The 25,941-nt window shown below is 44.2% G+C and overlaps 3 protein-coding genes across 6 annotated transcripts; all 3 read left to right on the plus strand.

Annotated features, from left to right (window-relative positions):
• The first annotated feature begins 1,016 nt into the window (after positions 1–1,016).
• Positions 1,017–4,702, plus strand: LOC118290171. Of its 3 annotated transcripts, XM_035617628.2 has the most exons (7): positions 1,019–1,199; positions 1,314–1,622; positions 2,276–2,359; positions 2,850–2,936; positions 3,033–3,061; positions 3,311–3,379; positions 3,592–4,702. In XM_035617628.2, the coding sequence occupies exons 1-7, from the start codon at positions 1,139–1,141 to the stop codon at positions 3,688–3,690; spliced, it is 738 nt and encodes a 245-aa protein (XP_035473521.1). In that variant the 5' UTR covers positions 1,019–1,138; the 3' UTR covers positions 3,691–4,702. The 3 variants fall into 3 exon arrangements, with proteins under 3 accessions (XP_035473520.1, XP_035473519.1, XP_035473521.1); XM_035617627.2 differs by having other exon boundaries at positions 1,017–1,199; positions 1,317–1,622; positions 2,850–3,061; XM_035617626.2 differs by having other exon boundaries at positions 1,018–1,199; positions 2,850–3,061.
• A 113-nt stretch (positions 4,703–4,815) lies between these two features.
• btbd9 (BTB (POZ) domain containing 9) lies at positions 4,816–13,576 on the plus strand. Its single transcript, XM_035617622.2, has 10 exons — positions 4,816–5,548; positions 6,465–6,828; positions 7,003–7,270; positions 7,366–7,585; positions 7,971–8,090; positions 8,926–9,035; positions 9,119–9,308; positions 9,479–9,586; positions 10,032–10,110; positions 11,287–13,576. The coding sequence occupies exons 1-10, from the start codon at positions 5,364–5,366 to the stop codon at positions 11,488–11,490; spliced, it is 1,848 nt and encodes a 615-aa protein (XP_035473515.1). The 5' UTR covers positions 4,816–5,363; the 3' UTR covers positions 11,491–13,576.
• Positions 13,577–14,880: 1,304 nt separating this feature from the next.
• LOC118290172 (AN1-type zinc finger protein 3-like) lies at positions 14,881–24,229 on the plus strand. Of its 2 annotated transcripts, XM_035617632.2 has the most exons (7): positions 14,881–15,510; positions 18,808–18,848; positions 19,677–19,730; positions 22,474–22,692; positions 22,816–22,881; positions 22,975–23,145; positions 23,954–24,229. In XM_035617632.2, the coding sequence occupies exons 3-7, from the start codon at positions 19,691–19,693 to the stop codon at positions 24,106–24,108; spliced, it is 651 nt and encodes a 216-aa protein (XP_035473525.1). In that variant the 5' UTR covers positions 14,881–15,510; positions 18,808–18,848; positions 19,677–19,690; the 3' UTR covers positions 24,109–24,229. The 2 variants fall into 2 exon arrangements, with proteins under 2 accessions (XP_035473525.1, XP_035473523.1); XM_035617630.2 differs by lacking the exon at positions 19,677–19,730 and having other exon boundaries at positions 14,882–15,510; positions 23,954–24,228.
• Positions 24,230–25,941: the final 1,712 nt, after the last annotated feature.

Consider the following 25,941-nt stretch of genomic DNA (forward strand, 5'->3'; position numbering starts at 1 on the left):
AATACAAGTGTCGAAAACATTTTGTAACGTACAAGAAGAAGGCAATTTCTGAAGAGACTGCGGTGTGAATGCAGGCTGCTGAAAGGCGGACGCTGAGCTGGATTGCTGGCTTGAATTTGGATGAAGAAGCTGAAGGAGTATGAAGAGTTGGAAAAGTGAAGAATTGTCTGGCTGGGTCTTATCAGGGAGCCCAATGTACGAAGAAGGATGTGGAACATGTAGCTGAAAGTATGAATGGTAAGACATGAAAACTGCTAAGGTGATAACAAGATTCCTTTTCTCTGCCTACCAGCTCAAAATGTTGGTATGACGTAGTAAGTTGGTGGGCACCCCTCTCACTCGGAGGCCTGTAGTGCCAAAAATGTAAGTCTGTTTGCTTCAGCAGTCACATTGTGTGAAAGAGCCCAACAATCCCCACGTTTTGATGTAAAAGTTATGTATGAAGAGCGAAAATTGCTGGAATCAGAGCGAGTTGAAGAGAAAGCTCCTCTCCTCTCCACTCCAGCTGTGAACACTCCGCCACGTACACACAAATGTTCACTTCAAACACAGTTGAATATTTGGAAAAGTTTTAATGGGATTCAAAAGCTGAATGCAACTTTGAACGCCTGAGAGATGTGGAACATTTTGAGGGTTGAATGGAGTTTGTAGCCGAAAGTATGAATGAGTGGATAAGAACTGAAAATGCACGGAAAGTGTGAAATTTTGCACATTTTGAAAATCCCCTCCATTCATATTGATGGAGCAAAAATGAGGAAAAACGTTGAATACTTCAGAAAGTATGACAGTTATGAAAAAGTTGTATACAAGCCGGAACGTCCTGATTGAGCTGCACATTTTGATAATTGAATGAAAGTTCTTGGTTGAAAAATGTGGACGGATGAGATGGCCGAAAAAACTGCAGAGAAATTAAAATTAAATTAAAAGAAATTGTGTACATGCTCCAAATACATAAATTCAACGCCTGACAAAAAAGTAGAGAAAAAAAAACATTGCAAAAATGACATTGCAATGAGGAAGTCACACATTACCAATCATCACTGTGAAACCGAACAGAGCGTTTGTGTACAAAGCTCAAGCTGCAAGCAAAGTGTAGAGCAGGAAATCAAGAGAAAGAGAAGGGAGAGAAAAAGGAACAATGGATGTCTTCAGATGGATTCAAATGTTTTCGGCTCTGACACCAATGCTCCAGTTTACAGGTGAGGAGAGAAATTAACACATTTTAACTTCAGTCATGCGAACACACAAGGAACTTTCCTTTGACTTCTTACAGTGGACTCTGGAGTGACGTTTCTGTCTGACCTTGTCCTCAGCAGTCGCTGTCGAAAACCCTGTTCCGTTCAAGGTCACAGTTGGAGTCGATGTGTGGCTACCTTGTAAAAATGTGAGAGATACTCGGGGGGAATGTGACGGCATCATCTGGACTTTCAGCCCTTCTGGCAAGAAAGTAACGCCGAGTGTTCAACCTGACGGAGACAGACAGACAGTTACAGGCGACTGTTCTCTGCACATGAAGACGGTGAGAGCCAAGGATGCCGGTCAATACAATTGCACTCAGGTCGACAATTCGGGGCGAGAACATGGTGAAGACACTGTGTATGATCTGCAAGTTTTTATGATCAGTAAGTATTAACAGCAAAATGTCTTGTTAGAACAATATACTGAAACATTAAGATTGGAACGGATTATGGGGCAGATCCAGGACTTTCTTGAGCTATGTTTTATCACAGTTCATTTATAAAAGAAAAAATGTAATCTTTGATAATGAGACAATCATGAACAGGATTGGAGTTCATATCAGCTCGTGCTGATCGTATAAGCAAAAGGTCTGTAAAAGCAACAACCGACACAGGAGAGAAGAAAAGAAAGAAAGTCACTAAAGAGGATCTGATGCCTGACTATTACAGGAAGTAGGTACGTCACTTTATTTAGAGAAGCATCAATTTAGAGAGTTACTCAAGAAGCAAAGTGGAAAGAGAGACAGAGAGAGAGAGAGAGGGAGGGAGGATGCGCGAAATCGGACCTGATACTTCTGCTTTAGTTGACAGGAAAAGATGCGTATATATATAAATAACAGAAAAACATTTAAGAAGATGTTGTATAGTCCCAGTATGATCTAACCTTCATTTAGCTGAGATAACCAAACTGTGTGTGATTTTAGTCCACTCTGAGATGAGGCACACACTGTCTCTGTCTTTCACCGAGCGTTTGCTATCTGCACTTCTGCGTTCTCTAAGGAGGGAATCGGCTTTCTGGCTTTGTTCATTTTGTCCAGGTGACGGCAAAGAAACGGCAACAACGCAGGCAACAGAGACTACGACAGCGTCTGCGTCCGGTGGTGCTTCGACAAAACCAAAAGGTGAAGAGGTGAACATTTTTAAACACGTCCTCCTCTACAATCTCTCCTTTCTTTCGCCGTCACTTTGCTTTGTCTGAGATCATCGTCTCTTCTGTTGTCGTAAATCTTACACGTGAAAAAATGACAACATGGTCAAATTAGTTCATTGTTCGTAGTTATGTTTTTTGGAACTTTGTGGACCTTGAGTCGAGTGCGTTTCGTTTACTTTGATATTTGGTATAGCTTGGTACGTTACACCTTTAACATTGGTACGTGAAGGTTGGGGGTTTGATTCCCGGTCAGCGCATGGTTAAAGACCCACTGTGTGGACCCTGCGGCAAGGCTCTCAATGCTACCTGCCTATCTCTGGCACGAGTCACAAATCGATGATTGCAAGTTGCTTTGGACAAAAGTGTCAGCCAAAAGGTCTGCAATATGGAATTTGATTTGGTTAGAAATAGCCAAAATATATAAAACCACACTGCTTAAAGTTTCCTTATCATCTTTCCAGATTGGTGGTGGTTGTACTTCGGCGTGGCTGTGGTTGTGGCAGCACTTATAATAACGCTCGCTGTGATCGGGTGGAGGAGAACTAAAGGTGAGATGAAAGCTGAACTTTTTCTCGATGAAACCATAAGGACACTTTGGATCGTTTGGTGGAAGCTCAAGTCAACTCCCATTTGTGTCTTCCCAGCGCACCAAACACAGGCGGACGACAACGATGTGAGTTTAAGACGCTGTTTAGACCAAAGACACACCTGCCTTTCGCTTGAATTTGCTCTTCTATACACCAGAACAGAACATGGCTGCAACAGAACCTTTTAAAAACATCATTAGACGACCCGATCGCCCCGGGCAGAAGTAATACAAGTGAACGGCCTGCATCATGTGATAACGTAGAATGGAATGAAGTTAGATCAGGGTGGACGCGCACGCACTAAGACGTCATCATTTTGTCTCTTCGCTGCGCAGGCTGATCCTGAAGATGGCGTTTCCTACTCCTACATCAGCCACACAAAGAAGAGCAGCAGTAACGTCGGGGTATGTCTTCTGCCCGGTCGCACCGGTGATGATGTTGGTGAATGAAAGAGAATGTTGTGCTCCACTGCATTGTGCGTTCGCGTTGCTTTGTGCGTCGCTGTTTTGCTGCTGGATGTTATCAATGCTTCTTTGCACAATAGTTGTGTGCGTCACAGTGGTTAGTGCATGTCGTATATTGTTGTGTAATTTGTGTGGTTTCTGTTTCCTCCCAGGTTCGGAGTAAAACTGACGATGATGAAAACGCAGTGACTTACGCCACTGTGAAAGTTTTCTGTGTCGATTCCTCCGACCTCCACGCCAGCGTCAACTGACGAGACAATCAAAACTCTTGTCACTGGATCACTGGTTTACTTTATGGATTCTTTGTATGATCAGTTTCAGGATGGATTCATATGAAAGGATTCGAAAACAGAAGGTTTTGTTGCGGGTTTTACGTTTTTAATGTTTTAAGTCTTTATTTGATCTGAGTTGTTCAATGTGTAATAATTTCACCATGTATTTGTTAGTTCCGTTAGCTTTGACCTGGTTATGAATTCAAAGCAAAATGAGAGGAGGTGGCATGTGACATTACATAGTTATACAACTTACTGCAAATGATGCCACCATTTAACAAAACAACACAATAAGCTGAGTGAGCGAAAACTGTAAAATTCCTATGAATATGAAAATATGCCTATGAATCATGTAACTATGAAGAAGTTAGTTAGAAGGTAGATATGAGGCAGAATAAATATAATTTGAGGAAGTGACACCTTACTGACAAAATCTATTTCTATCAAGTTTACAGACTGGGAACAAGAGAGAGTCTTTAAGATAAACTTAACTCATCTCACACCGGGGAAATTCACTCGTTACAGCAGCAGAGTCAAGGCAACATGAAAAAACATGAAAAAATATTACAAAATATACAATAAAAACAGAAGACAAAAGACTATAGAAAATACTATAGAAAAAGCTATGTATATATATATATATTTAACAGATTTCAAAGTATTGTCCTTGTGAAATCTGATTTGCCTTATTCATTCATTGTGCAATGTACAGGTAGGGTAATGTATGGCATATATGGAATATGACCTGGTGACACGGCACAGTGACACAAGAATTACCACAAATTACCACGAATAGAAACATATATACAAGTTAAGCACAAGACGGCTTGTTTGCTTTTTAATGCGAGAAAATCATACTTAACTTAACTATTTGCAGTTCTTTTGTTTTGTTTTTCGTGTGCCGGCATGTTTTGTCAAATGTTCTATTTCTACACATCGAAGTGAAAATGTATACGACTGTTGGTACACAATAAAGCTATGAAAAAGGAAATATATTTTTCCATCACTTTCATCCATTTCCGACAAACTTTTAATTTGAAAAAAAAAAAGTCGGCTTCGCGAACCGGAAGTGCCTTGTCCCGTTGACCCCGTTTGACCCAGAATTGGTTTCCGGTGTGTCTGATGTGGGAAGAATTTGTGAATTTGCCGCTCGGTTGTTGTAGTTGTTTCTAAAGCACAGTGGAAGAAACGAGCCGCGAGTTGTCTTCGTTTGAACCCGGGAGTGAACGAGCTGCTCGGTACGTTTTTAACGCCCAGAGAAGAAGACGACGAAGAAGAAGAAGAAGAAGAGGAGGGAAATATCCGGGTTGTTAGCTAACGTCTGCTCAGGTGTCAAGTGTCCGCGACACCAGCGGCTGTAAACAACCACACGTTGGGGGAGTTTTATTCCCATACCTTGGTTATTCTCTTATAAACAAAACGTCAACAACAAACTGTCACCGGCCGTTGGTTGTGCTGTTTCCCTGCAGCTGCATCGTGCGCTTCGCTAGTTAGCCACATTAGCATACGAGCTAGCTACGCGCCGGTTCGCCTCCCCTCGTCGAGGTTTTGGGGTTTTTCCTTTTTTTTCCCGGTTCGACTTCGGTTCTTTCGCCGGTTCTCCTTCAGATGTGACTCAGGCAACCCCCCCACCCCCACCCCCCCGGTCGACCATGAGCAACAGTCACCCTCTGCGGCCGCTGGCCTCCGTGTCGGAGATCGACCACATCCACCTGCTGTCGGAGCAGCTCGGCGCGCTGGTGCTCGGCGAGGAGTACAGCGACGTCACCTTCGTGGTGGAGGGCAAGCGCTTCCCGGCGCACCGGGTCATCCTGGCGGCGCGCTGCCACTACTTCAGGTACCGACGGTCGTCTGGGCTTGTGCGACAAGAAACTGACCAGTGCCCGACCGATATCATCATCGGGCGACCGATAATATCGGCCGATATATCGAGCACTTTCAAACAAGATCCAAAGAAATATAAAAATAAAAGAAATTGGTTTATAAAGTAAAAGAACATCGGTAGAAGAAAAAGGACACAGTTGAGGCGAATGCTTGTTTAAAAAGAACAGTTCTTTAGGCCCCTCCGATGTATGTGAGTGAAATGAAATCTTTTATCGTACCGAATAAACAATAAGTGCATCAATGTTTACATTCTAACGTAAAATGCATTTTGTTTGTTTTTCTATCGGTCGGCCAGTAGTAGAGATATGTTTAGAGCCCGACCGATATTATCAGCCTTTAAATATGCTTTTTTTTTTTACATTTTAAAGTAAAATATGTCAAAGTTCTATTTATTTGGTTGTATTTGTCATTTTTATTTTGTTTTTTTAACGATAAAGTTTATGGTTAAACTCAAACATCAAGCCTCAATTGCATTGTCGTGTCATAAAGGTTTGATAACGACAGGGAATCGTTGCTCGGCCAATGCGTCAGTATTGGATATCGTGTACTCCCTGATACCGATATCGGTCAATTCAAATTGAACTGAAGGCTCAAGGTTGAATCCAGCAAATCAGAATCCGGCATGAACAGACTGAAGCTTTCGGAATTTAGTGTGGACAATATCTATGAACTGGATCATCTCCTAAGAAGAGAAAAATCCCATATTACGTATCAATCAAGAATAAATACATACAGTATAAAAGTTTTAGCTGCTGCAAAAAGCATTGTCAAGCTGTGTTATCTGCACAAGGGGTTTGGCAACTAAGTAACTCAATATCTTTGTTTGTGATTCCTCTATTCCCCTCGTTTTGTTTTTTTGGCCCCTTTAGGGCCCTGCTGTATGGTGGGATGAAAGAGTCCCAGCCCCAGGCGGAGGTGTCTCTGGAGGAGACGCGGGCCGAAGCCTTCTCGATGCTGCTACACTACCTGTACACGGGACGCGCCAGCCTCAGCTCCGCCCGGGAGGAGGTGGTGCTGGACTTCCTGGGCCTGGCGCACCGCTATGGCCTGCAGCCGCTGGAGGACTCCACCTCCGAGTTCCTGCGCACCGTCCTGCACACCAACAACGTCTGCCTGGTGTTTGACGTGGCCAGCCTCTATTCCCTGAGCACGCTCAGCACCGCCTGCTGTGCCTACATGGACCGGCACGCGCCGGATGTGTTGAACTCTGACGGCTTCCTCATGCTCTCGAAGGTATAACGGGATGGCGGGATGATGGAATAGTGTGTAAAGAGTTGTCATCAGAATTGCCTTTTGTTCTTGTAACATTGGGTCCTTAATTTCTCCATCTGCGTCATGATTTACAAAGAAACAAATGTCTTTTGTGCCTTTGGCATGACATAAACCTGAGATGACTGTCGTTCGCAGACCGCTCTCCTGACCGTGGTCAGCCGTAACTCGTTTGCCGCCAGTGAGAAGGAGATCTTCCTGGCCCTGTCCCGTTGGTGTCGGCAGCACGTGGACGGCGCTGACACGCACGAGGTGATGTCGGCGGTGCGGCTGCCGCTCATGACCCTGACGGAGATGCTGAACGTGGTGCGACCGTCCGGCCTTCTGAGCCCGGACGACCTGCTGGACGCCATCAAGATCCGCTCCGAGAGCCGCAACATGGACCTGAGCTATCGGGGAATGCTCAGTCAGTGCTCTCAATCCACCCTCTGCTCAGGAATCACATCAAACTGTAAGTGGAAGAAATGGAATCTCGTTTACATCTGTTGCTCTTTTGTACAGTTCCAGAGGAGAACATCGCCACCATGAAGTACGGTGCTCAGGTGGTGAAAGGGGAGCTGAAGTCGGCGCTGCTGGACGGGGACACGCAGAACTACGACCTGGACCACGGCTTCTCCAGACACCCCATCGAAGAGGACGGCCGGGCCGGTATCCAGATCAAACTGGGCCAGTCGTTCATCATCAACCACGTTCGCCTGCTGCTGTGGGACAGGGACAGTCGGTAAGATGAGGTCGTCTCATAACTCAAGAGAAAAAGTGACAAACTAGCAAAGTGGAATTTGAATTTTCCCTTTTGACATTTGTTGTATAATTGACGTGTTTTTTTATTATTGAATATCTAAGTGAACACTTCAATTTATTGTTGAAGTGGTTGATTGATAGTGCTGGTATCTAGTTTTTGCTGGTCCCAACAAACTCTTGGCAAAACAAAAAATGAATCGCTTCTTATGAAATCCTTGCTGACAGTTTTCCAGCTTCATATTTTAAGAGGCATTGTGTTTTTTTGCTTTTCAATGAACCTCATTACACTGACTTAATGTATCAGTACAAACTCGATATGAGTCGGGTTGTGTTCTCATTTAAAATGTCATTCTGAATCATTGAAGGTCGTACTCCTACTACATCGAGGTGTCGATGGACGAGCTGGACTGGGTGCGTGTTGTGGACCATTCCAAGTTCCTCTGCCGTTCTTGGCAGAATCTGTACTTCACTCCGCAGGTTTGCAGGTAAAAAAAAACGTTTGGCTCCTGGTTCAGTTACGGTCATGGAGAAGGTTAAGCATGTTCGCGAAATATGAAACGCACGTACTCATAATTATAGTTCAGCATCTTTTGCCGTTTTGATGGCAGGATGAGTCGAAACAAAATATTTCCTTTATTTCTATGATCCTTCCCAAGCTCTGAGGGCTCGTCAGTGCCATTTGCTCATATACAGTATGTATCTCGCTTGAACCTGGCAAACGTAGCGACTGCAGAGTTTCGCCGTTTTGAGTTATGATTTGTCTTCAGGTGGTTTGGATTATTACAAACCGCTCTGATGTTCGCTTGGCACAGGACAGAGGAGCATATTTCCAGGGATCTCAAATAACCTTGTTCTTCTCACCTCGTTAGACAAAAAAACTAAAAACAAGGTAACATTGTTGGAGACAATTTGTAATAATGTGTGGTCGTGCCCCGGTTTGAGGTAACACAGTGTTACAGCAGACATGCAAGCATTCAGGAGATATGACCCAAGCTTGTCCTTAGGAATGCAGACATGGTGCTTGTCCAACATGCTGACTGCATTATTCTACTTTAAAAAAAATGGTGCTAATTATATGAGTCTGGACAGACATGAACGTAAACTTTGGAATACAGTAAACTGTATACAATATGTGAACAAAATCTGAAAGAAACAATAGAAAAATAGACAATAAAATATTAAAACACAGAAGGAGATTATTAAAAAGGGAATAGTATTAATTTCTTTCGCTTCTAGTCTGTTGGAAGCGGTGGAACCGTCGTGTCCGTTGTCAGCTGGTTGTCTGAAGGTTGTATTGTGGTTTGTTTCATTTTGTCTCAGGTACGTTCGCATCGTGGGAACCCACAACACGGTCAACAAGGTCTTCCACCTCGTGGCTTTCGAATGCATGTTCACCAACCGCCAGTTCACCCTGGATGACGGACTTGTGGGTAAGAAAAAACAAAGAGTCCTCGTCCTCGTAGTGATTCTGCCATGCAATGCGTAACAACAACGTCTTCAACCGTGTGCGCAGTGCCCGACGAGAACGTGGCAACCATCGCAACCTGTGCCAGTGTCGTCGAGGGCGTGAGCCGCAGCAGGAACGCCTTGCTCAACGGCGACACGCGCAACTACGACTGGGACTCCGGCTACACCTGCCATCAGCTGGGCTCCGGAGCCATCGTCATTCAGCTGGCTCAGCCCTACTCCATCGGGTCCTTACGGTACATCTGGACACGTTGTAGCTGTTGCATCAACTGATGACGATTAAAAGCAGCATCATTTTTAGACACGATTCAGATTTTTCAAATCATTACGGGTGAAAAGGGTTTCCACAACCTCATACTGATTGATGACGGTGAAGTAGAAAACAGTATCGTCTGCCTCTTTTCAGGCTGCTGCTCTGGGACTGTGACGAGCGGTCCTACAGCTACTACGTTGAGGCCTCCACCAACCAGCAGACGTGGACGAAGGTGGTCGACCGCACCAGGGCGGCGTGTCGGTGGGGCTCCTCTTCTTTTTACTTCCTTGATTTTATTCCCGCTCTTTCCCCGTTCAACATGTCTCTGACACGGATCCAAAGGTCGTTCAAAACGGCATGTTCTGTATACAGTAGGTCATTTCTCTTTCTAGTAGTTACCCTCTGTCCCAGGTATATCTTGATGCCTAATATTGTTCATTCTTAGTTTATTCGATTTTTTTATTTTCTGACAAAGCCATGAGCAGCCTCATTCAGTCTGTCTGTCTTTAAAAACCTGTCACCTTGAACCACTGGTTGATCTTTCAAAAAAACCCATAATTTTCCTTTTAAAGTTTATAAACAATGTCTTAGAGTCGGACAGAAAGACGTGATTATGATATACAGAAATGTGGTAAATACAAATGCTTGTATCGTTTCATATTTTTGTGTTTTAATGTTGTCTTTTCCTTATGGTCGCCTCTTCCAGATCGTGGCAAACCTTGACATTTGACAAGCAGCCTGCGTCCTTCATCCGTATCGTCGGGACTCACAACACTGCTAACGAGGTGAAAACACGTCTAACTGTGTTTGTCAGGTTTCTGTCTTGTTTTCTTTTCTTTATTCAATGCTGTACGAAACAAACAAAAATTGAAATGTGTAGCTAAAAAAAAACAAGCTAGTCCTGTCAAAAAAAAAATAAGGAAACCATTCTAAAATTTAGGTGGTTCTTCCTTGGGTCGTTCCCCACCCCTCCACCAAATTTCTATAGAACTTGGTGCAGTAGTTTTTGAGTAATCCTGCAGACTAAAGCTATTCTTTCAGACTTGAACCCCAGAACAACCTTCCGCAGACATTCTCCGGAGTTTTGCCGTTCATATATATTGACGAACCCAGCAGGATATTGTGTCCTCGTCACGGCGCGTTCACAACAGCGGGAAAAACTCTGGAGCATTCTGTGGCGTCTGGGTAGAGCAGCAAGAGGCTTTACAATAATTCCGATAGGGAAAGTGGAGTTTACAGTCATCAACACTTGCTCGCTCTCTGTGAATTCTCCGAAGATTCTCCTGCTGTACTCTCACATGGGCTGACTCCGGACATACTCCAGCGAATATACTGGGCAGGAACTGAAGGAGAAACTCTGGAGAATGTCCGGAGGAACATCTGCGGACATTCGCGTTCTCGCATACAGACCCTCCGGAGAAGTTCAGGACGATGTCTGAAAGAAGCTAGACAGACAGACAATCAAACAAACGGCAATTTAAACATAAGAGCTGCAACAGTTAAACGAGTAATAGACTAAATTAATCGCCAGCTATTTTGATAATCGATTCTCGGTTCAATTCCTCTTCTTAAATGTGAATATTTTCTGGTTTCTTTGCTCCTCTATCACAGTTAACTGAATATCTTTGGTATGTGGACAAAACAAAACATCATCTTGGAATTTTGGGAAACATGATCGACATTTTATGGGCCAAACAACTAATCGAGAAAGTAATCGACAGGTTAATCGATAATGAAAATAATCGTTAGATACAGCCCTAAAACATAACCTTCTTGGTGGAGGTAATGAATCATGCCCCATCAGGAAATTTGATCCGTCTCACAAAACAACATACTTTTCAAAAAAATTCCCAGGTACCTGAACTGTTTTAATATCTGCCTGGATTAACAGAAGAATTGATTTGTTTGGTGCTGGTGATTTTTCCACAGTTGGATGTTTTTGACTGTGATCTCCCCTGCAGGTGTTCCACTGCGTTCACTTCGAGTGTCCGGCCCAGCTCGACACAGAGGTCAACGAGGGCAGCCCCGGCCTGAACTCGTCTGATCCGGGCGCCGTCTCCTCCTCCCAGCAGCCGCGTCCCCACCGATCCTCGCGCACACACGGCCTGCTGCCTTCCCAGCCCTCCTCCGCCTCGTCGTCGTCGTCCTCGCAGTCCCCCCATTGAAGAGCCACACCTCGCCGCCGCCCCGTTGGAAGGTGTTGAGAGAGGGGGAAAAGGGCGCGGGGGGTGACCTCAGAATGCCATTATTTTTGCACAGCCTTCATCACCCAGACTGCACTGCTTCAACGCTGCTAAAAGGCGCTCGTCTCATCGTCACAAGTCCTCCTGTCTTTGATTGCAATGTTAGACACTGGTGTGTATCTGTAGCAGGAGGCATTCATGGCTCTAGTCTTCCCAGTTTTGAAACTGAAAAGTTTAGATATCACATCGTGCATTTTTTTTTTTTGTGACGGTACTTTTCTAAGCTACTAAAACTAAAAAACCCGGAAGTTTTATCCGCTCAAATTAACATGTATAATCTTGACTCCTCCAAAGATGAGGCACGCACACTGAAACGTGGTTGTACTGAATCGCCAAAGAACGGTATGACCAGGAGGGGGGGTCTGGTTGCTATCTGAATATTAGGAGTTAATATTTCCCCCCAAAAAAATACATAAATAGATGGATTTTATCAGTAAAACGATTTATTTTTTTAAAAGAAACTTAAAAATGACTCTTCACTTTTCATACCATCACGCTAAGCGGGAGTAAGACGTCAAAGTATTTTTCAAACTTTGGAATTAAATTCTCGAAAAAGTGGGGAGGTTGCCAAAGCTGTGGAGCGAATTGCTCTCTGTGGCGTTTGTATGCGAAATAGCACTTAATACAATTATGTTGTTTGAATATTAAGTAATTGCTGTTTCTTGACGGGCTTTCACACCTGAAACCAAATTCACTGGTCCTGGAAAAACCTCACGAAAACTACACCTAGATAAGTTAAAAAAATAAATAAAATGAAAAGTAAGGAAGTAGCCTAGCACACATGATTGGGGAGATCAAATTTGGTTTGTCGGGACATTGTGGCCCAGTGGCCTCGGACCAAACGATGTAGTTACATGCACTAGAGCTGGTTTGTAGTAACAGTAGACACACGGAGCAGCTGCCACTGGCACTTTATTTTTACTCAAGTATACAGAAATAAAGGTTTTTGCAGCTCGGGTCGTCTGACTGAAGTACAGTACTGGAGTGCTGGATTTGTTATCTTTCTGTTTTTTTCATGTTAAAAAAAGGTTAATTTAAACACTTCCCGTGGCTCTTTGGGCCCATCAGGGGGTGTGTGTGTGTGTGTGTGTGTGTGTGTGTGTGTGTGTGTGTGTGTGTGTGTGTGTGTGTGTGTGTGTGTGTGTGTGTGTGTGTGTGTGTGTGTGTGTGTGTGTGTGTGTGTGTGTGTGTGTGTGTGTGTGTGTGTGTGTGTGTGTGTGTGTGTGTGTGTGTGTGTGTGTGTGTTTTAAATGAAGCTATCGGGGCTGTGGTTACTTGTTTTCGTTTCATTCGTGTCCCAATGTTGCACTTTTGAGTTGTCTTTGGAAAAAAAAAACCCCCACAAAAACAAAACCCCTCCTGTATCTGAAAACCTTTTTGTTTGATGTTAAACTATCTGGAATACATAACTAGCGTGGGTGACACACTGATGTGTTCTACAAACCCTAGTTTAGTTGAATAACTGTGTATTTTTTTTTTTTTTAGAAAGGGTTGAATGAAGTATTTCTCTAATAAATAACCAGCGATCTGAAATAGGGCTTTTTGTTTAGGTGACACTGTAATGTAGAGTACACACTCCCCCCACCCCATCTGACTTTTTGTGTATAGTTTTACCCTAATATATATATAGTTATATATATGTTTGTGTTTGTTTTGACCATTGATGTGTGATATGCATTTCACTGCCTCTCGTTCAATACCATTGCCTGTCTCGAAAAATGTGATTGTAGAAACTTGACATTAGTTTATTAAGGTTCGTTGCTGTGAGTGGGTAGGTCACGTGGGTCGTCTGCTTTGCCCCGAAAATCGCTGCTGTTTTAATGCTAAAAAAACACAGTGACGGGTCTTTGATAATGAGCAATACAGTGATCTGCATCTTCTGTTCGGTGTCCAGAGCTTCTGTTACGGACCCCGCACGGTGGCGGTGTTTCGATCGGTCCAACGTGTTCGCTCATTACGCTCAAGGTTTTTTTTGTTGTCATGAAACATTTAAAATCTTCCAACAGCGTATTGTGTCTGTTTCACGAGTAAATAAGAGTCTTTCACCGGAAACACTATCATGAGCTGGGAGCAATGTTGGGCAAGTTACTCAGGAAGGGTAATAAGTTACTTATTATGTATTACTCTTTAAAAAGTAATTATATTAGCTTAGTTATTACTGGTTTTAAAAGTAATAAGTTACGTTACTATTACTTTAGCTGCTTCTGCATATTCAGTCATAAGAGCAGCAAGGAGTATCTGATGGTTTTACAGAAAACTTTGCATAACACCGAAGCTGTGTCCAGCTTCTTGCTCTGTAATTTCTGCCCTGGCTTATATAACAAGGTTTTCAATGTTCAGAAGTGAAACAATGATTGTATGTCATAAGCAGAAGCTTCTCAAACCTCTTATCTACGATATAACCAGCGACGAGCTTCCCCTCCTTCTCATGATCATAATATAATCATAATAATGGTATCATGTAATCCTATTTCAATTTGATTGTTATCTTTTGTTACTTACAAATGTCTGAGAGAGTTAAGTAGTCACTGAACTGGTAAATCGGGTTACAGTGATCAAAGCCACTCATTCAGTCAATTTCTCAAGTGAACTACAATTTTTCTTTTTTACTAAGTCGTTTTTTTAAAATTACAATTTCATTGCATAATGTTGTATTATTCGTGAATGTTTCGGGGGGGGGGGGGGGGGGGGTTTGCATCACCATCCTTCCTTTATTTTCCAATTGGGCAATATTGACATTACTGGGGGTTCTAATCTTGATGGACCCGTTTCCGGGCCCCAGCGTCACTTCGTCGTATCAGCATTTAATTAACACATCCCTCAACTTTCAAGTCCATAAATCCTTCTAATGATTATTATTAATAATCATAATAAGATAAGATATACCTTTATTCGTCCCACAATGGGGAAATTTGGTCGTTACAGCAGCACAGTGGACAGAATATAGCAGAAATAGGAGCATATACAAGAAATTTAAAGACATTTAAAAAAAAAAGCATGTACAAAATATAAAAATATAAATGCTGTGTACAGAGCAGTAGCAATGGTTGCACATGGAGATATAATAATAGTAATGATAGTGGTAACTTGTAACCCTATTTCATGTTGATTTTTAGTTTTCTTTTGCTACTTAAAAACGTCAGAGTAGTAGCGATTTTCATCGCGTCATATTTATTATTCGTGAATGTTTTTTTGTTTTTTTGTGTCACCTTCCTTCCGATTGGGCAATATTGACATTTCTGGGGGCTTTGATCTTGATGGACGCGTTTCCGGCCCCAGCGTCACTTCCTCGTACGGGGGGGGGGGGGGTGGTCCTGAACGGCTCACAGGCCTTACCCAGGTCTATTTATCTTCTCTCTCTCTCTCTCTCTCGTGTCCTCCGCGTATTTAAAACGATCTCCGTATTTTGTATGATTCTACCTGCACCGGAAGGAGGAGGAGGAGGAGGAGGTCCGAGCCGAGCAGCGGGGCGCCCCCCGGTCCTAACGTCCAGCTGATTCGTGGTGCCCCGTTTCAATTCTTCCCCCGTTTTGTTCCACTTAACGGAAGCGGGTTTTTTTTTTTGTGGACCCGAGCTCGCCACATTTTTTTCTTCCTCCCTCCCGACCGACGTGTGGACTTTAAAACAAAGAGGACATTTATATAAATATATATAAATATATATATATATATATTTCTCCGTTCTTCCTTTACTGGAGCGTTGGGATCGTTCTGCTCACTCGAGCGACCAGGCCCCGGTCTCATCCCCGAGCCTCGCGTTGCCTGATCGGGGAGGTTTTTCTTTTTCTTTCCTTGTGTGTGTGTGTGTGAGTGAGTGTGTGTGTGTGTGTGTGTGTGTGAGTGAGTGTGTGTGTGAGAGAGAGTGTGTGAAGACATGGGGGACACCAGCGAACGAAGCAAACCTCCGAGTCTACCTCCCCGGTGTCCCTGTGGATTTTGGGGGTAAGTTGCTTTTATTTATCTTTAATCCGATTTGTCTTTAATTTTCACCCCCACCGGAAAAAAAGGCACATCCGGATTGAAATGTTCCTCTCGACGGTCCAAAGCCATTGTTGTTGTTCTGCTGTGCGGGGCAGGCCGGGCGGGTGGGGGTTGGTTGCTTGGTCGGGAGTTAGCTAGCTCATAAATAAAAACCACCTAGCTCGAAAAACTAGCTTCCGGATTTGTCTTAAGTTCACAAAGCCGCTGTGTGTTTGTTTGTTCGTTCGAGATGACGTTACCCGAGATAGAAGATGATTTATTGTCAGCAGCTTCCTCCTTTTTTTAATTTTTTTTTTTATTAAAAAAACAAACAAACAACAACCCTTAGAAAGAAACGCGACACTACCGGGTTCGAACCCTCGAACCGGCCCCGCGGTCCTGTTGTGTTCGAGGTGTTTCACACTCGGATCTCGACGAGCGGCGGATGTGTGTTGCATACCGGATGTGATTCACTCGTGTCTCCTGCGAGGACACAGAGAAAGGAACGAAGAACGGAACAACCCGTCGTTACGTGATTAGATCACTGTCATCTCATTACAGGGAGGCGCGTTAAGTCCCAGCGTTGGTCCTGTTAAAGGGCGGAACGATACGGATCGTTGTCATATGACTTGTCATCTGATTACCTGCCCCCCCCCCCCCTCCAAGAAAGCGGCCGCCTTCATTTTGTGGTGTCCAGTCAACCCACCTGTCAAAGTCAGGTGACACCAAATGGCAGCGTTGTGTGTGTTTCAGGGCCCCAGAGTTACACCTGGCCCCCGGGGGCCCCTGGCCCCTGTGGGCTCCTCTCGCACATGTCACCGGAACCCAACGGCCATTGAGCTCATTGTCCCCCCCCCCCTTCCCTTTACCCTGTCAGCACCAATGACAATAAGATGTAAGTGTAAAGTTTAGCAATGTTACAGTCATTATTTATTAATTCAGAGACAAACAACCATTCACTCGCACATTCACCATCTACGGTCACGTTAGAGTCTCCAATGAACCTGACCCCATTCTGCATGAGACAGTCTCTGGACTGTGGGAGGAAGCCGGAGAACCCGGAGAGAACCCACGCATACACAGGGAGACCGTGCAAACTCCACACAGCAAGGCCCTGGTGGATTACACGCGAAGTCAGTGCGTGAGGCGAATATAAATTGCGCGAAATTTCATTCACTTCAAGCGCGCTAGTTGGAATATTTGAACTCTGGAAAGCCAATTGGCTTTGAGGTCCTCCCCACGTCACAGCGTTGTATCAGAAACAGAGGATGTGGATGTGAACACAGCTTAAGTGCTCTGTTTGGAAAAAACATATATCATGGCGTCAGTGTTTTTGAATTATGTCAAACATATCTATAAAGTGTGTGTACTGTTTCCGCCCTTCTGTATCGACTGATATGCATGCTATTTGGCTAATATTGAGATAATGAGAGAAATGTTGAATATCCATTTCAGTCCCCTTCCAGGGTTCAAGGGTAAATGCCTTTTTTTTTCTTCCTTTATTGTCTTATCTGAGATCCTTTCTTCAATGCTGCTGCTGATTGATCATGTTCCCGGTGTCCATTCCTTAGTAACTGTGTGACTGTAGCCGCACAAAGTCTTTTTGTTTGAGGTCACTTTATTTGGATTTATTCTGGCTATAGTTTGGGCTTCTAGTAATGTTTAAGCTTTATTAAAGACCGTCAAAATGGTATTAACATTAGTTTTGCATTGCGTGTGGAATCTTGGGTTGCCTTAGCCTCCTGAAATATTTGTGTATTTAAACTGATTTTATTTTGTGTGAACTTTTTTTATTTGATAGTCGGGTTTGTAGATTACCATTTTAAAAATGGAGTTGCTTTGGGCAGTTTGTCGTTTCTTCAACCGTCTTGCTTTACATTGGTCAGGAATTGAGTTTCCAGTTCATTAGGTGCATCATGCACAGTGTGAGAAATCAAACAGTCCCGTAGTGAACGTGGTCTTTGAAAACCTTGATGACATTGTGTTGGACTCAGTCGAGTCGTCTCTTTTGAGTCTTGAAGCTGTGGTTTTTGTGGTGTCACATTAGCACTGGACTGAATTGTCATTTCTAAACGGGCGGGAAAAAACAGTAGAAAGACTTTTTCTAAATCTGTATCTACAGTTAGTATAATTATAGCAATAATGACAGATCTGGGTCGCCACCAAAGTTCCATCATTTGTCCGCCTTGTTTACAAAAGTTATGCATACTGAGATATCTTGGTGACTCTGATGTATTGACTGTAACAGGTGAAAAACAGGAGATCCTTGGTGAAGGTGAAAACAGTCTGTGCAGGCTCGTCCTGCTGGATTAGTCGCATAGCTCCTGCAGCAACAATGACATGAATACCCTACGGAGGTCCAGCGTCTATTGACTATTGACAGGACTCGCAGTTGACAGAAATGAGGCAACCCTAACGTATTGTGGTGGTGTGAACATTAAAGAGAGATCCAGAAGCCGAGGGAAAGACATGAAACACCCTGTAGGAAATGTGCTGCTAAACGACTAAGGGAAGCAGGCGGCAGAAAGGTACATTTTCAAAACGCTCTCTGATTAAAGACTGAAATGACAGTTTAAAGCTTTCACGAGTTGATAAAAGGCTGTTGTCCTGTGAATGTTGGTCTTAAAAGGAACCAAAGGTGACATGCAGTATTACTTGCTTAATCTTGTTATGATACTTTAGTCTTGGTATTGCTTTTTCCTGTGTACTGACGTAAGATAATGATGCAGCCATGATGGAATCAGGTGACTGACCAAGACGTAACTCCTAAAGCAAAACCTCCATCCATTACGCAACCAACCCTCCACGCAGCCAGTAGCATCCTTGAGTGTAGCGTAGCCAAACCTCAAAGGTACGGTGGCCATTTTGATCCTTACCGTTGACAGCAAAAAGTAAAATATCGACAGAAATCTATGCTAGTGTGTGACAGAAGATTTGGAGTTCCCCATTTTGTTTTTTCTTCTTGCACAAAACAATTAGTGCTTAAATAATTGGTTGGTTGACAGATGATTAATTTAGTTTATATATATTTAATTATATTTGTGTGGAGCCAACGAACGAACGAACCAGAGAATGGTTGAGACCTGATAATGTTACAGTTCTCATATTGAACAAGCAATTGGCGCCAGCGGAGAAATAAAAGTGCCTTTCATCACCAGATAATTTCTGATAATCATGTGCTTATTTCATGATATTGTCTAATAATTACCGTTTGGGTTTGTGTCAGAAAAAATTGTCTGAGGGGGTAAATAACAACTACATCCTGTCCTCTTTCCTCAGGTCCAGTGAAACAATGAACCTCTGCTCCAAATGTTTTGCTGGTAAGTCTCTTTTTTTAATATTTCAACTGTGAGAAATTACATATTGAGATGAAATAACTGACAGATAGAATACAGTTCTGTGTGAAACAGGATGTTTGCACCTCAACTGCATAACAAGCTTGCTCCCAAGCTACCTTTTAGCTGCAAGCTTGTTTTTTACACAAGCTCAGTGTAAATAATTAAAAAATTGTTTAAGGGGAGAGATTCAAAAATTGGAAAATTAGAATGGTGCTCAGTAGAGCGCCATCAATCCATTAAATATGCCGTATTTTTTGTTGAAACTGTCAAAAAAACGACAAAAAATCTTGCAGTGTTAAAGAAAGAGATGGAAAAAAAAATTCTTGATCAGCCCCTTTGACCAAAACGTAATGGGTTCCTCCTCGGACCCACGTCCCATCCTTGCAGCAAGTTTTGTTGAAATCCGTTCAGACCAACCAACGAAACACACACACAAACTAATGGGCAGGGGTGAAAACATAAACTTCCTTGGCAGAGGTTAAAATCAAAAACAAACATAAAGAGAATGACAGCCAGCAGCTGCTCGCGGATAGGTGTGCCAGCTGATTATAGTAAGGAATGCCAACAATGCTAAGACGTCTCACAAGGAATGTATCCACCTTTATCAGCCACACATTTTGGAAGAAAAAAAAAAACGCCACTGAATCGGAGTTTAGTTACAGCGTTAAGCATTCCGTTATGAAACTGTTAGAATGTAGAAAAGTCTGTTTTTCTGCGACGTGCCGGACAAAGAAAAGAAAAAAAGAAATGCCCTTTTTAAAGTTTGAAAATGTCAAGGTGTGCATAAAGTTTTCTCAATGTCGTCTCCAGTCTAGTTTGGAAGGATGGGTGCACTGCAGCCCCAGTCGGTGGCCATGGCAACCAGTGAGTATGGCAGACAGCGAGGACCTTAGGGCCCCGCATTGAATCTAGTATCACAGACAGCAGTAACGCTCAGAATAGACACAATACACATGAGTGCGGAGGCTGAGCAGAAAGTGGGTTAGCCCACATGTGTAGGAGAAACTAAATAAAATCTAGGCTGAGTGACCTCCCTCGCACTCCCCGGAGGGGGAGAGTAAAGACGACGTCCTCCATGGATCGATAACGTCTGAGATCAATACATGGCGAGGTTCAAAGTGCAAGCACAGTCCTCCAATGTGATCTTGTCTTCTCTTTTACTGAATCCTGTTTCACTTGGCAACATTAACTTGTTGTCATGTGGTGAGGCAGTTTTTATAACATGGTGCACAACTTCTTTCCAGTTGTGCCGCAGTACAGCTGTGTTTTTCATTTTTTTCCCCTTAGCTCTGTGCTTGCTATGTACTTTATATTTTTTTTACAATTTCCTCAGGAATACAGGTGGAGTAGCAACTTTATTTATTAACGTCTCCTGGTGCAAACAGTTGTCATGTGGTTCTTTTGAATATGTTTTAGCTCCAGTGGAGATCTCCTATCGAGCAAAACTAATAACCATCTACAGTTCCCTAAAATATGTCAAATATAGTGCACACCTCTTTGATAACTTTGTTGAACTACTGTCTGCTCTGCGTATTGATTTTTTCAAAATTGGGTGATTTTAATATTCATATTGATAATCTCAAAGACCGCATTGCTAAATAAATTCCGAACATCCCTAATAAATGTACAGTCAAAGCATTCAACACAATCTTTTAGACCGATCTCTTTCCAAAGGTTTACAGGTGGTACGGTGACTGATGTTGCCCTTTCTGATCATGGCTCTCTTTGAAATAACCATCACTGCTGACAGCAGCAGAATTAAAAATCCCAAAGCGATATATATGTTGTTCACCCTGGTTTATACTTCGACAACTCTGCACAACAGTGTTACCAGTTGTCTACAGTCCCTTACATTCACTGAATACGGGTCCATCCCATTTCCCCCACTTGGCCCTACTCCTTGGCTCTACCCTTCTGTTTTGCGCATACCCGCGTAGGGTTGGGTGTCTCATTTCTTTTGAAGATCAAGGATTAGGGGTTATCTAAAGCCCTTTCTAACCACTTCAAACAGCCCTTAGGGTAGAGTGGTCGGATGCTGACTTCAGGTGAGTGGAAGAACGGAGGGGTAGGTCCAAGGAGCAGGTCAGAGGGGGTAGGTCCGAGGAGCAGGTCCCAGGGGGGAAGGTCTAAGGAGTAAGTCCGATGGGGTAGGTCCGAGGAGTAGGTCAGAGGGGGTAGGTCCAAGGAATAGGTCAGAGGGGTAGGTCCAAGGAGTAGGTCAGAGGGGGTAGGTCTAAGGAGTAAGTCCGATGGGGTAGGTCCGAGGAGCAGGTCCCAGGGGTAGGTCTAAGGAGTAGGTCAGAGGGGGTAGGTCTAAGGAGTAAGTCCAATGGGGTTGGTCCGAGGAGCAGGTCCAAGGAGTAGGTCAGAGGGGGTAGGTCCGAGGAGCAGGTCCCAGGGGGTAGGTCCAAGTGCGTTGAACAAATCAGTGTGTAGGTGTGCCAGAATCTTCTACAACTGAAATAATTGATTTGGTCTACATTATTACTTGAGAATGCTGTTTTCTCACCAACTACAACAAACCGAAGCCCGTCACTCAAGTCATTCAAGGCTTCCAGAGTGTCAGAGGTTAGATTTATAACCCTGTCGGTCTGGTTTGCGTTGTACGTTGCAAAGCCTCCAGTCACCCTGAGGTCATCTGTGCCAGGTTCTTTCAGTGTTTCCCAGAATCAAACCCAACAAGGTGGTAGTGAGGTGTTTTTTTTATAGTTTCTGTGCTCCACACCTGTGGAACAAGCTTCCTGAATACCTGAGGTCTGTCCGCTAATCAGGACTGAACACATTGTTGCTTGCTGTGACTTTCTGATAAATGAACGCATAGCTTCTTTTTAACCCTCTTTCAGTTATTTGTTTTCAGTCTTTTTTCTGTGGTTGTGCAAAGCATTTTTCCCTGTGTCAGATTAGACCCATGTGGATAAAGTTGCCTTATTTATTTAGACTTGAATACTGTTTTTAAAGACAGAAGAGAAAGATATTTGATTCAATATTCTATGAAACTATTTTGGAATTTTTACTGTGAAATAATGATTCAAAATTTTCTTTCTACCAGCTTATCAATTTCTAAACGAGCACGAACACTTGGAAGTGGAAACTGTACATTGTGTACCTACAATTACTTTTTACTGAAGCAGTTGCTCCGGCAGGATCCATTGGGGTTTCAGAGGCGACAGATCTTACGTGATTCCCCTTTTTCTGTGGAAAGACTAGAATTTCTTCTGCTTTAGCCACAGACGCGTCTTTGTCTATTCTGGCCCATCGAAAATTATTATAAAAAAGCCACACATGCGATTTAAGGGAAACAGTTTTGGTTTTTGATTGTCTTGCAAGGTACAAAACGCTGTTTTCCACACACTTTGCACTTAAAGTACATGAAAACCTGTTCTTACACAAAGGGGTGTGCACCTGTATTTTTGAACCGCACACCATATACCAGCGTATGACTCCAAATGTGAGTGTTTCGTCTCTTGTCTCTGAGTCGTCTGTCTCTCCCTCTCTCTCTCTCTCTTCTCGTTCTCCCCCATTCTCTGCCTGCATTTCCCCCGTCTTTTTTATTAAAATATTCTCTCTGATCCCATACTTTTTTTTTCCCCACTGTCCTTCACCACAGACATCGAAAAGAAGCAGCCAGGGGAGGACTGCACCTCAAAGCCCATCCAAAGCACTGGGAGTAGCCAAACGCCTGTTTTCAGTAGCGAGACGAGCAGTAGCCAGTCTCTATTGTCGTCGTCGCCGCCGTCGTCACCATCGCCGCCGCCGCCGCCGCCCTCCAGCTCGGAGCAGCCGTCGGCCGAAGAGCCCTCGCCAACGTTTCCCAGCTCGCGGGAAGGTAAGGGGAAAACTACATAGAAGAATATAGAATTTAGTTATTGTGTGGTAGTTTTGGATGTATGGTCTACGAATGAAACGCTTCACATCCTGTCTTACACGTCTCTTTAATTTCCATCTGCAGGCGTGTCGTCCACAGAAACAGCCCACGGCACACTCTGCACACCCACAAAACGTCCACGAGAGTCAGGTACAGCCGGGCCTCTTCCACTTCCTCCTCCCGCCGGTGGCTCTTTGCGCTCAACCACTAATCCTGACGTTTTCTTTGTTTTTTCCTCCCCAGCCTCGGGCTCGGAGAGCGAGGCGACGCCAGAGAAGCGGCCCCGGACGGACGAGAAGGAGGGCAGCGGCGAGGAGGCCCGCGGGACGCCCAAGCAGAAGAACCGCCGGCGCTGCTATCGCTGCCAAATCAAACTAGAGCTGGTGCAGCAGGAACTGGGCTCCTGTCGCTGTGGTGAGTACCGACGCTCCAGGGCCCCCAAATTTTGGGTAAAAAGAGGATACATTGCCATTTAAAAATAAAAGCACATGGTTTCGTCCAGCTAATATTTTTTTGATCAACTCTAAACAAGCAGTTATGGTTTTATAAAAGGGTTAAATTTGAGAACCCTAAAAAGTGGAGATATTTAATAAAACTCAATTACTACAATTGTACATAACATATATGATGTAGTACTGTACGTGATGCCAGATAAGCTGGAACAAAGGAATGTGAGTGGGAATATACACTGTATTATAATTATTATTAATTTGAATGAAATCTTTTTGTTTATCGAAATCTTTTTTTGTTGCCTTCTGTCTCTTGCAAATATTGCAAATCAGTCGGTCAAAAAAATGATTTACAGGCCTGGGGGAGGGGGGTAATATTTCCCCAAAAAAATAGAATTTCCAAGATTAAAGTCATAAATTTATGAGAAAGAAACTTGGGTATTCTCTGAGATTAAAGCGGTAAATTTTACGACAACAAAAAAGTCAGAAAAATTGTGTTTTGTATGTAAATGAGCAACTTTTTTCTTGTAAATTTACGAGTCATATCTCAGAGAATATCCGATTTTTTTGTCGGAAATTCAGAGTTGTTTTTTTTTTCGTTCTTTTCCCTACAATGGCCCTAATACGCTGTCGTAGTCAGTCAAGAAGTCAGTGAGATGCTCGTTTTTCTGTTTCTCGTGTTATGGTGAGGTCAAACCACTGATGCAGTGTTTTCTGGGGCCCCACTGCCCCACTCTCCTCCTCACCACTTTGTTTCTCCCCCCTCCCGCCAGGCTACGTATTCTGCATGCTCCACCGTCTCCCCGAGCAGCACGACTGCATGTTCGACCATCTGGGCCGCGGGCGCGAGGAGGCCGTCCTCAAGATGGTGAAGCTGGACCGCAAGGTGGGCCGCTCGTGCCAACGCATCGGGGAGGAGTGCTCCTGATCGGCCAAGCCGCCGACCAGCCACCCAGTTGGAGATGAGGCGCTTACAAAGAAGAAGAGGAGGAGGAGGAAGGAAGGAAGGAAGGAAGGAGAGCGAGGAGGAGGAGGAATGACAAATGGGGGAAGGGAGGGAGGGGGAGGGAGGGGGAGGGATGGGGAAAAGAAGAGGGAGGGGGGGGGGGGGGGGGGGGGCACGGCCTAACCCTAACCCTAACCCTAACATCCTGCATCTGACCCAACGATTCTGGATCTGAGCTTGAGGCGGATCCAGGATTCAATCGTATGTCATCGCGCAGATCCTTCTTCGCCGCGGTTTCCTCCTCTTTTCGGTCCAGTACAGGAAGTCATGGGAAACCGAACTGTTGTAGCGTTCGGCTGGACTGACCGATTAATCTGGACCGACCGATCCATCTGGACCGATCCATCTGGACCGACCGATCCATCTGGACTGACCGATCCATCTGGACCGACCGATCCATCTGGACCGATCCATCTGGACCGATCCATCTGGACTGACCGATCCATCTGGACCGATCCATCTGGACTGACCGATCCATCTGGACTGACTGACCCGTCTGTACCGATCCGTCTGTACCGATCCGTCTGGACCGACCGATCCATCTGGACTGACTCACCCGTCTGTACCGATGCGTCTGGACTGACCAGTCTGGACTGACTGACCCGTCTGGACCGACCCGTCTGGACTGATCTATCTGGACTGACCGATCCATCTGGACCGATCCATCTGGACCGACCGATCCATCTGGACCGATCTATCTGGACTGACCGATCCATCTGGACCGATCTATCTGGACTGACCGATCCATCTGGACCGATCCATCTGGACCGATCCATCTGGACCGATCTATCTGGACCGACCGATCTATCTGGACTGACCAGTCTGGACTGACTGACCCGTCTGGACCGACCCGTCTGGACTGATCTGTCTGGATTCTCATGCAACTGAGTTCTCGTTGGTTCTTTGTTGTTGTAGTTTTTTGTTTTTTTTTCATTTCTCGGTCGCGGGTGAGGGGTCCGGCTCTGTCCCACGACCAGTCCTCAGGTCGTCATCAGGGGGTTGGAGTATCAAACCTGTAACCCCGCCTCTCTCTCTCTCTCTCTCTCTCTCTCTCTCTCTCTCTCTCTCTCTCTCTCTCTCTCTCTGTTTTTCTTCCACCAACCTTTCGGACCATGCACGGAATCACTAACCGTGGGTTTTTCCTCCTCCTCCTTCCTGCTCCTGCATGGTACCAGCGACGGTGTGTTAGTGCAGGTGTGAGAGTCTTCTGGTAAAAACGCAACGCAGTCCCCGAGGAAGCTGTCGTGGTTTCTGATTTTTTTGGGGGGGTTTTTTGTGGATTTTTTCTCTCTTTAACTTTTTTTTTCTCTTCGTGTGGCCGTGTCTTCATGGTGATTAGCTCGTTTCTACTTCGTAACCACGGTGTCGTGGAAGACAATACAGCCAATCCCTGCCTCTGCTCACACGGACTGTTGAGAAAAAAAGAAAAAATACAAATAACTAATGGACAAGAGTAACTCCGATAAATCCTCTGTGTAGCAGATCCTCGTCTCCCTCTTTCCCTTCCCCCTCCCCCTCTTTTTTCCAATTTACTGAGTGGTACTGTTGTCATGGATACATACGGGGGGGGGCGGGATACAACTGAATTTTTGTTATTCAAAATGAAGAGTTCTGTCATGTATTCGTTCAGGAAAAAGAAAGAAAGAAATAATCCCATGTTGACGATCGGGTCAAGAGTGTGAAAGTGTGAACACCTAAATTACTTACTACCCCTTTAAATAGTTCTATAATTTATTTCCTATTTTTTGTGTTTTT

Source organism: Scophthalmus maximus, chromosome 18 (genome assembly GCF_022379125.1).
Source record: "Scophthalmus maximus strain ysfricsl-2021 chromosome 18, ASM2237912v1, whole genome shotgun sequence".
Lineage (NCBI taxonomy): Eukaryota > Metazoa > Chordata > Actinopteri > Pleuronectiformes > Scophthalmidae > Scophthalmus > Scophthalmus maximus.

Excerpts from the sequence above, each read along its gene's own strand:
- LOC118290171 (XM_035617626.2), top strand. The coding sequence starts at position 1,139 with ATGGATGTCTTCAGATGGATTCAAATGTTTTCGGCTCTGACACCAATG. Across the intron at positions 1,623-2,275 it reads TCTGCAAGTTTTTATGATCA|GTGACGGCAAAGAAACGGCA; the intron begins GTAAGTATTAAC and ends CATTTTGTCCAG. Across the intron at positions 3,380-3,591 it reads AGAGCAGCAGTAACGTCGGG|GTTCGGAGTAAAACTGACGA; the intron begins GTATGTCTTCTG and ends GTTTCCTCCCAG.
- btbd9 (XM_035617622.2), top strand. The coding sequence starts at position 5,364 with ATGAGCAACAGTCACCCTCTGCGGCCGCTGGCCTCCGTGTCGGAGATC. Across the intron at positions 6,829-7,002 it reads GCTTCCTCATGCTCTCGAAG|ACCGCTCTCCTGACCGTGGT; the intron begins GTATAACGGGAT and ends TGTCGTTCGCAG. Across the intron at positions 9,309-9,478 it reads TACTCCATCGGGTCCTTACG|GCTGCTGCTCTGGGACTGTG; the intron begins GTACATCTGGAC and ends GCCTCTTTTCAG.
- LOC118290172 (XM_035617630.2), top strand. The coding sequence starts at position 15,443 with ATGGGGGACACCAGCGAACGAAGCAAACCTCCGAGTCTACCTCCCCGG. Across the intron at positions 15,511-18,807 it reads TGTCCCTGTGGATTTTGGGG|GTCCAGTGAAACAATGAACC; the intron begins GTAAGTTGCTTT and ends CTCTTTCCTCAG. Across the intron at positions 18,849-22,473 it reads CTGCTCCAAATGTTTTGCTG|ACATCGAAAAGAAGCAGCCA; the intron begins GTAAGTCTCTTT and ends CCTTCACCACAG.